The following is a 13,231-nucleotide window of genomic DNA, read 5'->3' as shown; positions in this document are numbered from 1 at the left end:
ATATTATGTTGATGTTATTTAGATTGGAAAATCATTGTATTTATCTAGTTCGTGTTTAGAGAATGATAGAACACACACCTTGTTTAAACTTACATTATTTACTGTCTCCCGGAATAATGTAGTTGATTTGATTAAATCTCGTATCTAGCTGAATGATTAGTTTTCGTAAAATGTTGCAAAATGTTAAATCTAAAACTAAAATGATGGAAAATTCCCAGAAGTGTTTTTCTGATCAGGAACGAGGAATTATTATTCAAATGAGTTGTTAAAATTGAAGAATTTTCCAGGAAATTCTATGAATAATCTTAAATGAATAACGGAATAGTTCATACGGAAATTTACTGACCTGCTTTGGAGTGTGAGTTATGCAAGAGGTTATCAAAGGTGTGAAAGGAAGGAAGAAACAATTCCTTGGATAATAGGTTTTTCACCCTTTTATGATAGTGATTCAAAAATGCAGAAAATGGGATTTAAAATGAGTTCAAGATAGTTTTTCAAGTAGAAATTGAGGTTTGTAAGTTAATTAAACTTCAAGTTCAGCTTAGAAAACTAAAATTTCACCTTAAAAACCATTTTCTGTTCAACCGAATTCTGTAATTAAATGAAATCTTTGTGTTTTTGAATCACTAAAATCATAAAAGTTAAAGAAAATTATAGGTCTCAAGGTTTCATATTAAATCGCATTTAAGGTTTTCGAAAATCCAAAACTTCCTGGAAAAAAATGCGAAAACCTCATCCCCTGAAAATTTACAAAAATCATAAAGAAATTTTGAATTTTTAAAAGAAAAAAGGGGAAATTTTAGAATTTAAAAATTAAAATTTATAGATTTACTTAAAAAATATGTAAAATTGACTTAGTTTAGGATTTTTTTTCATTATTTTGGGGTAATGTATTTTGGGAAAATGAGTTTGGTTCCCGGAAAAAAAACTTTTTCTACCTCTGAATCCTGATTCAAACATCAAAAAATTATTAAAAAACTAAAATTTTCCCTATTTTCGGTAATTTTTATCAGTTTTTGTTTGAATTTGAGTCAAAAAAGTAAAAAAAAATAATATTTGAAATTTTTCAATAATTTTATCAATTTGAAAAAAAAATTTGCCAAAAAAATGCAGAAAAAATTAGCAAATGATTCGTCAAATTCAAAATATTTTTTTATTTAAGGCTGCTCCAAATTTTTTTTTTTGAACTTTTTGTCCCATGCCCCATTTCAGAAGTCGAAAATCCAATGGGGCAAAATAAAAAAAAAAGTTAAAAATTTCATAAAAATTAACCGTTTTTTGGTCTTTTTTCATATTTTTCCAATTAATTTCCCTAAATTTTTAAAAAAAATTCAATTTTTAAGAATTTTTGCATCAAAAATCGTATTTTAACATGAATTTTCTTCTTTAAATTTTTTTTCAAAAAAATTATTTTTCAAAATTTTTTGACAGTTATTTTTACGAATTTTTTTTGTTTAAATTTTTAACTTGAAATTCTCTGAGATAAATTTTAAATTATCAAATCTCAATGTTGATACCACAAAATCAACTAAAATATTGATTAATGACAAAAAAAAAACTGTTAAAATTTTGTCATTGTATATGAAAAAGTATTTCAAAATTTTTTTTTTTTTTTTTTTGCCCCCCCCCATTTTGAAAAAATGTTTTTGGGACAAAAAGTTCGAAATAAATTTGGAGCGGCCTAACTAGTTTTACAAAAAAAAAAAAAAATAAATAAATAAAATCAACTTCAATTTTTTATTAATTTTTTCAAGATAAAAAATTTCTATTTTAACAAACTGAACGTTTGATGTCTTTTTCCATCCAAAAATCAAAAACTGTCATAATCTAAATGTTTACAAAGGTTAATGCTCCTTAAGCCCACATGATGAGGTACGTCTGTCATATATGATAAAATCAAATTTAGTCTGACGATGAACAAAGTACGAAAAAAGTCACATAATGAAATGCCGAAATATACTCTTATGTGAAAAATTTTAGCAATCAAAACAAAAAAGGATAGCTATTTAAGTAAATATTCTCCTACGTAAACTACATATTTTCTTTAATAATTTTATAAACTTAAGTTTAATTCTTTTGGGGTTTAATTTCATTCTGATTTTAGTTCTAGACCCTTTTAATATTTATTTAGATAACTCTTTTATTTTATTTTTTTTTTTTTTTGTAAAAAGGTTTGAAAAAAAGCTATAAAAATTATTAATTATTATTAACCATAACGCGTTAAGATTCCAAAAATAAGTTAGCCTATTTTTTCTCACCACATAAAAACTCTCCATTTCCAAAGAACAAAAGAAAAAACACAAAAAATCGTTTATCGAGCATTTAATCCTCGGAAATTGTTCCCAAAGCTCTCTGTCTCTACCATAAATAAGGATCTATAAACACAAACTCGTCTCATTCCACGAAACCTTTTTTTTGTCTTTTGTGCAAGTTACATTCATTTATTATAATATCACATGAGCTTCATTCCACAAATGGGACACTAATTTGACGAACAAACAAACAAAAAGAGATATCAGTGTGGAAACCTTTTGTTTTCCCTCTGCCTGCCACACGTAGTCAATATTTCTAATGTTTCTGCTCCAACGAACGAACGAACGGCACGTCAAAAGAGACTTGGATTACAATTTCCGTGATGTTGATTCAAATGAGATTTTTTATTTCGGCACACACATGCATGATGATGATCCTTTATGGAATCCAATTAATACGTCTTTTATCATGTTTGCTAATATTCTGCTGGACTTGATGTTGATTTAGACGAGTGTTTGTTTTTAGGCTTTCGCATCAAAAATGGATCAGTCCATTTGCTAATGTGGCATCTATAATATTCGATCAGTTCTCTTCTCAGAACCGACAATCATTTGCCCAATTAATTTTATTACTCTAGTTCTATTGTAACAATCACGTCTTCGATCGGAGTTTTTCTCGTAACTATTGACTCAAGAAACAAATGCGAGAGCTACCGAGAAATTGCTGGAACAGATTGGTAAATAAATAACCATTATTGAGGTTTCTCATGAAATTTGTTTAAAAAACTTTTTCATTGTCTTTCTGGAATTTGCTTCTTTGTTATTCCCCGTGGGATAAAATGACTTTTTTTTGAGGTCCTAAAGGTTTAAGAAAAATTTGTAATAAGACCCTCGTAGTTTTCGTTAGGAAATCTTTTAAACCTCTTTATTAGGCTTGTATAATCTAGATCAATGGTCTAAGAATAAAATCAAAAATCAAATCACGATCTGATCTATTTTGCATGCATCAGATCAAATCACAAAAGATTTGATTTTAGATTTGATTTGCAAATTTAATCAAAAAATTTTCAACCCTTATCTAATTTTGATTTGATCTGATCTAAAAATTGATTTAGATCAAAATTAGATCAGATCGAATCAAAAAAAAAAAAAAAAAAAAAAATCCACAAAAAAAAAAATCCACAAAAAATTTCTTAAAAATTTTGGATTTGATCTGATCTAATTTTGATTTAAATCAATTTTTAGATCATATCAAATCAGAAAGTTAAAGGTTGAAAATTTTTTGATTAAATTTGCAAATCAAAAATAAAATCATAATCTGATCTGTCGCCTCAAAAAAGATCAAATCCTTTTTTGATTTTTTTATTTTGATCTAGATTATAAAAGCCTGTTCTTTATAAATCTCTAAAAAAAATCAATAATGATTTATTGATTTTTTTAAAAGAAAATTAAAAAAAAACTTTTAAGATTTCCTAACGAAAATTTCGAGGACCTTCTTTTTAAACCTTCAGGACCTCAAAAAAGTCCATATCATCCCATGGGGTTGTTGTCGTGCGTCTTCGGATGATACCATTAAAATGTAAATTTTACTGTTCATTTCCCGTTATTGGTTTGTCGCAGGTCTTCCTTTCCCCGTATAGATATCAGAAACAACGGAAAACATAACGAAGATGACTGAAAATAAAAAGTAAAGGTAAAACTTTTTAACAAAGGCATCTTACAAACTTTTCCCCCTGCTTAGGTATAGGTAAGTAAAAAAGTACCACGATACGGGAAATCTTTTAAGATGTTCTGATTACACACTCTCACATAATTTCTCGAGGAACGTGTTCAAGTCTTCGTCGCGTTGCGATGGAATTCAAATGACATTTTATGGGTCATTAAGTTGTCATTTTGAGTGTTCATTTACTTATGTTTGCGCCGCGCCGCCGTTTTATTTCATTAAATATTGTTCCTGTGATTCGCAAAATCACCTCAGGCGAATTATTTTAATTGTACAAGTGTTTGACAAACAAAAAAAAAAACAATAAAAAAATAATGAAGTTGAAAAATTATATTGCCATGAATTTAAAAAGGATAACGAAATAAAATAAACAACAAAATGGTTTATGTGACAATGGGTGCGCTTTGCTTTAACGGTTCTGTAATTCACAAAAGAGACCGAAAACGTGCTCGAAATACTTATAAAAATATAGCAAAAAAAAAGAACAATAATGAAATTATTCTGTGGCGTACATGATGGCAAAAGAGGCTTCTTGTCACATTTCACTTTTTTTTTGTCGTCGTCGTATGTTTGTGAATCGGAGAAGAATAACACGCAAGTGTTTAAATGATGTTGTTGTACACTTTCCCGACACTTCTTTATTATTGTTATTATTTTCCTTTTTATTTTGTCATTTTTTTTTTGTTGTCACTTGCTTGATGAACAACTGCCTCCAACAACCGACGAGACGATTGTTGCTTGTGGGATGAAAAACAATTGAATGTACATTAGACTTTATTTGTTTTTTACTCGTTCCCACTCTTTTTTTTCAGTAACTTTAACCAGCAAATATCCCAGAATGGGAAAACAATGTATTTATAACAAAACTTTTACACGTGTAACGATTTTTAATGATATTCACTTTATTTTATTATTACACTTTATCTTCCAAGTATCATCTCGCCGCACAGAACGATGAAAACAAGCAATTTATATGCAAAAAATGAAAGAGATTTGCGTGTGACGTGTGTTCTTAATTATACTTTCATTTTCTTTTAACGTGTTATGACATGACAACCTTTAAATGTGTCGTCGTACTCACTTATCATCGGATTAAAAGGCAAATATTCCGTGGATACGACGCGAAATTTTTGGCGTAGCAAAGAGATCCAAGGTTAGGTGAAATTGGATTAAAAAATGATTTGTTACAAATCCTTGAGCAGAGAAAAAAGACATTCAAGTGGCACGCATGAAGAGCATCCAAACATTGAACAAGGTTTGACAGTAGCGTGAAAGAGGCTTGAGCGCATTTTTATGAGTTTGCATGATTTTTCGAAAAACCGAAACCTCAATAAGCCCTCAATAAGATAGAAAGCTGAAATTTTCATAATTCAAGACTAATTAAATCAATCAAGTTTAATTAGTCTCAAATTATGAAAAATTGCAATGATGAATCGAAATTGTTCAGCTTTGTATCTTCTAAGGGCTTTTTGAGAAATTTTTTAAAACAATAGCTCTTACTCAACCAAGTGATTTAGATCCTAAAACTAAGTATTTCATCTCTAAGTACAACGAATAAATGTGTCAGAAAAACTATCCATAAAATCGAGGGTTTAGTAATTTGAAAGCTATCTGATACAATGCTATTACTTATCAATTCCAACCTTTGAAAATTATTTTGTAAAATATTTTGTGCTAAATATGGAGACAAATAGACCCTTCTTAGTACTATCTCTAAGCAAAAGCAGTACAATATATGGCATTCCAAGGGTTTTGATTAATTCAAAATCTCTTTCTGTCTCGAATGTTCATATTTCTTTTCATTGAGCTTCTCAAGTGGTACCTGATCTGCCATATCCGACGTAAAAAAATAATAATTTCAATCGAATTTAATACATTTGGTATGCTGATATAATTTTTGTCTTGAATGAGTTCATATTAATTGGGATGACCAATCCATGACCTGGATACTAAAAACCTATTTAAATAAAATGAAAGAAAATGTTAGAAAAAACCAATAAGGAACAAAAAACTTACTTCTGTCTGAAACGGATTCATTAACACAAATTTCAAGAGTTATGGCTCAATAATCAAACTGCTAAATTGTATTAATTAGATTTTTGCAATTGAATCTTCTTCATACTTTTCACTTTCAATACATAGGACAGACCTGTCAAAAACCATAATTCAGCAAGAATTTTCTTTAAACACGATAAAAAAAGCACTTTATAAGGAGCATCTCTTGTGAATTTCGCTGCCATGTCAATATACGTATGATGTAGTGCCTCAAGGGAGCATTCAATCGCTTTTATTTGACAGTAATGTCTCTTTACTCTAAAAATAACATTTCTCTATTCCCTGGGCAGCAATGTGCCTACAACGAACAATAAAACGTCCAAATTGCAAGCAACTGTAAGAACGAGTTATGTCTGTGGGTGTCTTTTCGTTGAACGATGATGATGTTAATCTCATGCCTTGTTATCGAAATGGCAAATCAAAAACTTGTTATTTTCCACAATTTAGCATCATCTTCATCATGGCAGGAATTGACAAGTGCTCTCTTGTTAAACAACAAATGTTTTCAAAAAAATAAAATGTGAGCCCCGTTTTATTGTTTGTTTATCGGTTACGGCATCATTTGTATTGTCGTTGTCAAAATAACTCTCGGCAATCTCTTGATTTCAATCATTAATCTTTGATTTCGAGACATTTTCTGGAAAATAAAAAAAAGAGTAGAACATGAAAAATACTTATCTAAGCAACTCATGTTTGTGTCACAGAATTAAGTGAAAGTAATTTGTCAAAAAATCTCTTTGTACTCCTTTGATGATGATGTTAACAAAGGAACTTAGAAGATAAAAATAGAAGATTTACTCGTTCAAGGTTAAAATTTAATATAATCGCTAATTAAAAGTATGTCATAAAATATTCACGTTGCCGTAGTTGAAACAACTTTCGTCAAAGTAAAAATAAACTCATTAATTTGACAAAATGCCTTGGAAAACAATTAATCCAGTTAAAAGTTAATGTATCATCAAAGCTCGCTTGAGTTGAGAGATACAAAAAAAAAATCGGCAAATAAACAATTTATGCAGCTTGTTTGCTCAAAAACGTTAATGGATGGTGAATCCCCAAAAGGCAAATACATAAATTTATGTAATCAACTTCCACGACAACAACAACAACAACAATGTCAATAACAAACTCTTCTTACCCGCCGCTGTGTGTTTGCCATGGCACCCTGTGTAATGACTCAGCAATCAAAAGTCAATTATGTCATTAACATCTGTTTAAATTAAATTAGATGGGAGCTCTGAGGAGATATTTGATCTGGCACGTGTGTGGAAATGTGAAATTTTTCCACAGGAAAAAGACACAAAGTTTATGTGACAAATTATTTTTTGAGGTTATGTGTTTACTTGCGGAACTCGGGGAGTTGTACCGTGAAGTTGAATTATTTTTAAATGAGGCGTTAAATTGTGAACTGGGTTTTGATAAATTTGTCAAAGTTTTTCTTCAGATTTTCTACAATTTGTTTTTAAATATTTGTAAAATTTCTGTATAAAATTGAAAATCTTGAAATTTTGCCCAGTGCACATTTTTTTTTTTGTCTATATCATCAAGTCATTTAAAATTTCCATGAAATAACAAATTTTGCATTAAATTCCGAAATTCGTTCAAAATCTAGAAGAACCTAAAGTCAAAATTTTAAGAAAAGCCAAAAATTTGCAGAAAAAAGCACTTTTCGAAAGTCTTATAATTCGAACTAATAAAAGTCGGAAATTTAAATAAAACATCAAATTGTGCACTGGGCAGCATGAAATTTGTTTACGATCTAAAAAAATCGAACACAAGGGACAAATTTCATAATGCCCAATGCACAATTCAATGATTCATGAAAAATTTCTGACTTAAAAACTTAAACATTTGCAAAAGAAAATGATTTTCGAAATTCTTTTCTGATCCAAATTAATAAAAGTCGGAAATTTAAATAAGAAATTCAAGAGACATCGAAATTGTGCACTGGGCAACATAAAATTTGTTTAAGATCTAAAAATAATCGAAAGATCATAAACAAATTTTAAGATGACCAATGCACAATTCAATGATTCATGAAAATTTCCTGACGTGAAAAGTTAAAAACTTGCAAAAGAAAATGAGAAATTTTAATGAGACTTCGAAATGTGCACTGGGCATCATAAAATTTGTTTACGATCTAAAAAAAATCGAATGATCATGAACAAATTTTATAATGCCCAATGCAAAATTCAATGATTCATGAAAATTTTCTGACTTTTCAAGGACATAAATCTACGAGTTAGGATCCCGTGACATTCTAAAAGCAATTTTCTCTGCAAAACGCCTCGCTGTCAGTTACAAACTACCACAAAGAACATTCGTTCCGTAAAAAATTACATAGGAAAGACATTAAAAAGTACTCTGTTGAAAGTTTTACTCATTTCGCTAACATGTGCAATGGCACGGAAAATATGTAAACTTTTAACATGACAACAAACGCGTGTTTTTTATTGTTTCTAGGCTTCGTTTCTTCCGTACACATCATACGTCACAAGCAAAAAAAGAGCCTCAATTTGCAAAGAAGACTTGTATTTATAGAGTGAAGGCGGTAACCGTTAACGACATCACCATTTTTTTTGTTTTATTTTACTTTTTCTACTTTAATGGAATTTCTTCATTTTATTTTCTTCTTCTTTTTTGCGTGTCTCCTCATCCTCCTCCACGTGGCACCGTGGATGGATCCGCGTTCGCAGTGATAATCGATTCAATTTGACACTTGTAAATGGCGATAGTATTCCCAAAGCTTTCAATTCTTACCGAAAAGTGCGAAAGTAAAATTACTGCCGCAATGCTTCGTGTCATGTAAAAAGCAAAAACTTTAATACAGATCCCTTGATAGTAACTTTGTTTGTTTATTTAACCTTTGTAAGTCAAGGTTTTTTGTCGAAAAAGTTTTGCGTGTCGGAAGTTTATTACACGGACTGACGTAAAAAATTATGACAATGCGAAATTTTTGGCGGGAATGTCCTTCAAAATTTTTTGTAAACAATCCCAGTGAGCAAGAATGTCACAAATGTCAAAATAACGGTGAAAAAGTGATATCCGCAAGACACGGAATTTGTCTTTGTTTCGTTTTTGTGACAAATTACTGCGAAAAAATGACGGAAATTGCGGAAAAATACGAGCAAGAAGTAGAAAAAAGTGAAAATCTCGAGTGTAGTGACTTACCAAGTGATGTTTCTGTTGATATCGCGGATATTCCTGTAATAAATTTCTTCAAGCGACACCGATCGATGCAAATTTTCATCACGGAAGTCCATTCGCCGCTCAAGTTTTGGTTCCGCAACGCCGACGACGACACCAAAATCCAAATTTTCGAGAAAAAGCTCCACGATTTCTACCGCAAACTGATGATCGAGCGGAATTTCACGTACAAAATGTCGGAAAATGACGCGATCGAAGGACGTCTTTGTGCGACACTTTTTTCCGCCACATGGCATCGTGCAGTGATAATTCGTGGTCCAGTCGATAACAAAGTTGAAGTCATGTACATCGATTACGGGACGATCGGGACAGTTCCTGTTGACAAATTACATTTCCTAACCTCAAAATTCGCCAAATTTCCGTATGTTTTGATGCGAGGACGTTTAGCGCTCGTGGCGCCCAAAGGAAATCATCATTGGAAACGAAATCCGCCGAAAAGTGACACGAATGAGTTTGAAGCTTTTATTACGGGGAGAAAATTGACGGCGTTTCTTTATGCGAAGGAAAAGGACGAAAATGTGCATCACCTGATCTTGTACGAGCCGCCGGTGAAGTTTGCGAAGCAACATGCGAGTGTTAATGAGCGATTTGCACTCATGACGGATTGTCAGCTCTTCACGATGGACACGGAAGAGTGGCCTTGTTTGGATGAATTGTATCCGAATTTTGATATTTTGGAAAATAATCAATTTCCGACACATGCGAAACTGGCTGAAGCACGAAATGACGAAAGTTTCTGGCAAAAAGAGGAAATTCAAAGGTTTTATAGTGAAACTTATCAATGGAACAAAAGGTTGAATCGGGTCGTTTACTCGAATCCACTTGATGAATGCTTTGCTGAGACAAGGAAAATACTTGCGGAACGAAAAACTATCGATAAGGTGAGTTTTTACTTTGAAATTTATTTTAAAATTTTTGTTCCAAAATTTTTTTTAATTTTTTAAATATTTTTTTTACATAAAATATTTAAGTAAGAGACAGTTTTTGAGTATTCAGCATTTTTTTTATTTTTCAAAGTAAATTATTTAAGACTCGTTAAATTTAAACTGAATTTTAAATTTTTTGTTAAAAAAAATCATAAATAAATCAAATTTAAAAAAAAATGTAAAGTTTCAATTAACCTATTTTTTGAAAAATATTTTTTAAAAAATTTTAATAAATAATTAATTATTTTAATAATTTGTTTCATTAACTAAAAGTTTTTTTTTAATATTTTATTTTAAAAGATTATTATTTTAAACAAATAAATAAATTAAATTCTTATTAATATAATGATAAAAAATTAAATTAAATTAAATTTTTTTTTTTTAAATAAAATTAACATGAAATTAAATATTTTTTTTACAAGTTTTAAATCTTTTAATTTATTTTTTAAATTATATTTTTAAAAAATTTTAAAATATTTTTTTTTTAAATTATTATTTAATTAAATATTAAAGTTAACAAATTATTTACTATAAAAATTATTTAACAAAAATTAAAGATAAAAAAAATTTTAAGAAACTTTCAAGAAATTTAAAAAAATAAATCCAAATTTTTTTTTTTATTTTTTTTATAAATTTATTTGCTTTTTTTAATCAAGTAACGCCAAGAAAGGAAAATTTTTCAAATAAATTTAAGGTAGAAAAAATTAATTTTTTATTTTATTTCAGGTTGTTGCAGAATTAAAAGGACAAACAATCCAAAAACGAACCAAAAATAATTTTTCAAGCAAATCCAATAAAAAATACGACCGAGAAGAAAACAATAATAATCCATTTTCGACAAAAAATCTCAAAAAATCATCAGTTGGTCACAGAGGAAAACTCATTCGAAAATATGTCTTAAAAATCGACGATGAGGTAACTTCTTTTCTTTTAATTTTTTCTTAAATAAAAATGATAAAAATCAATAATTTTTAATTTTTTTAGAAATCAGAGGCTCCAGAAGACACTGTTTCTCAATCTCATATCAGCACAAATCCTTTCAAGGCCAAAATTGATTTTGGAAGCGACTAAAAATCAAAATTAAAAAATAATTTTTGTTACTTTTTATTACTATTGACTTAAGATTAAAAATTGTTCCTTACGAATTTTTGTGATTTTTTTCATCAAAAAATTTTTTTTCAAGAATTTCGTGAAAATTTCATGTAAAAATATTTTTTTCAAAATTTTAATGATTTTTTCTTTTGAATTTCTTTCCAGATAAAAGCAACTCGCGTCCCCCCCGGAAGGCATATGGTCGCCTCAGCATGGAATCCGACGAACAAACGCACAAAATGAAGTGCGGCAGTACCGGTGGCAGCGACATCGATGACGACGACTCGCTAAATGGCTATACGAGTGGCAGCAATAACAGCATAAAGCTCCACAACAAAGACGACACGACGACGAAAAATTGTATCAATAGTAGTTTATACGAAATCGATAATAATAATCAACAAAGTGAAAGCAATCACAAGGATTTGAACTACAACATTATGGATGCGAGCCATAAAAGTGGCATGGATGCGACGTTATTGGATAATAATAACAGTCATCATGCGGGATTACGTCTTCAAACTATCACGTTGTCAGACGATGATGATTTTGGTGAGTTAATGCACTGCTCTCTCATTTTTTTTCCTCGATTTTCCTGCAATTTTTCACCGCACAGTGATGGGAAATGCGAACAAAAATTGGCGTGGAATGAAAAGAGCAACATCACTGCTCATCGTCATTTAGGGCTTTTATCTGTCTTGAATATCAAATGTAAACCGATTACATTAATACTTCACTCACGTGTCTATTTTTCACGAAAATTATCTTGGCTGCCATTACAGGGCCATTTACAAAATCTTTTTTTTTTGTCGTGTGTGTGTGAATGGAATTCAAGCGAACGATGATAGATGAGTGTAATTTCAGTGATTCTCAATTTTGGGGAACGGTTGATTGGAGCGTTTCATGATACGAAAAAATTCTTTGAAATATTTTTTTTTGCTAATTAGGAAGGAAAAATTTGTTTCTGACTTGAATTTTGATTAAAAATAAAATTGAAAAAAAATTTATTAAACGATTAAACTTATTTTTTTCCGTAAATTTAATTCGTATTTTAAAATCTAATAAAATATTTAAAATTTTTCAAAATATTTTTTTTTTTTAAATTTTTTTTACATATTGAAATAATAAAAACTTTTTTCAAGTAAAAAAAAATTATAGATATATAAAGAATTAAGAATTGATCGATTAAATTATTATTTAATTTAAAAAAATCACTTTTTTTTTCCTCTTTATTTATAAAATAAGGATGTTTCACATCATCATAGACCTCTCGCACATGGCATTGTTGGTCTGGGGACATAACGAGAACAATTACACAAAAAATTTTTGAGACGACATTAAATAATTTTCCGGTTTTCTTTTAGATAGTTGGCGATTATCGGGAGCGCGTAAAGAAAAAAAAAATGACTAATTAGGGTCAAAAAAACTTTAAAGTCAAAAGTCGAAACAATTTGACTTTTGACTTAAGCTTAAGTAAAAGACAATTTATTTTGACTTAAGTCAATTCAGTTGACTTAATTCGGAACATTTTTCAATTTTTTTGCAAAAAAATGATTTTTTCGTAAAAATTCGAATTTTTTTAAAAATACATTCAAAAGTTTTTGAAGCAAATTTGTGAAAATTGGATAATAATTTAAAATGAAATTTGGAAAAGTTTGTTGAAATTTTTTTTTTTAAAATTCGATATTTAAAGCTTGAAAAAAAAAATTTTTTTTATTTTTTTTTTTGAGTAATAAATCACTTGAAAATTAAAAAATTTTGTCAAATATCGAAAGAAATTTAAAATTACTTAACTAAAATTTAATTAATTTAATTTTTTTTTAAAAATTAATGAATTAAAAATTTCACATAAACGAATAATTAATTAATATTTTTTTTTAAATAAAAGTCATTGTCTCTAAAAATATACATTAATTCAAAAAATTTCAAACTGTTTTAAATGAATTTTACAACAAAAAAAAATTTTTTACAAAAAA

At 29.0% G+C, this 13,231-nt stretch overlaps 2 protein-coding genes across 3 annotated transcripts in view; both read left to right on the top strand.

Annotated features, from left to right (window-relative positions):
* The window catches only part of LOC134834911 (GATA zinc finger domain-containing protein 14), a 30,153-nt gene that overhangs the window by 516 nt on the left and 16,406 nt on the right, over positions 1–13,231 (top strand). Inside the window, exon 2 of the mRNA XM_063849717.1 lies at positions 11,421–11,807. Within this exon, the coding sequence (XP_063705787.1) occupies positions 11,421–11,807 (387 nt within the window). The remainder of the gene's footprint in view (positions 1–11,420; positions 11,808–13,231) is intronic.
* LOC134834781 (uncharacterized) lies at positions 9,073–11,299 on the top strand. Of its 2 annotated transcripts, XM_063849555.1 has the most exons (3): positions 9,073–10,118; positions 10,890–11,078; positions 11,148–11,299. In XM_063849555.1, the coding sequence occupies exons 1-3, from the start codon at positions 9,132–9,134 to the stop codon at positions 11,232–11,234; spliced, it is 1,263 nt and encodes a 420-aa protein (XP_063705625.1). In that variant the 5' UTR covers positions 9,073–9,131; the 3' UTR covers positions 11,235–11,299. The 2 variants fall into 2 exon arrangements, with proteins under 2 accessions (XP_063705625.1, XP_063705626.1); XM_063849556.1 differs by lacking the exon at positions 11,148–11,299 and having other exon boundaries at positions 10,949–11,002.

This window comes from Culicoides brevitarsis, chromosome 3 (genome assembly GCF_036172545.1).
Source record: "Culicoides brevitarsis isolate CSIRO-B50_1 chromosome 3, AGI_CSIRO_Cbre_v1, whole genome shotgun sequence".
NCBI classification, from domain to species: domain Eukaryota; kingdom Metazoa; phylum Arthropoda; class Insecta; order Diptera; family Ceratopogonidae; genus Culicoides; species Culicoides brevitarsis.
The sequence above is the reverse complement of the archived record's forward strand: the minus strand, read 5'-3'. Positions and strand labels throughout refer to the sequence as shown.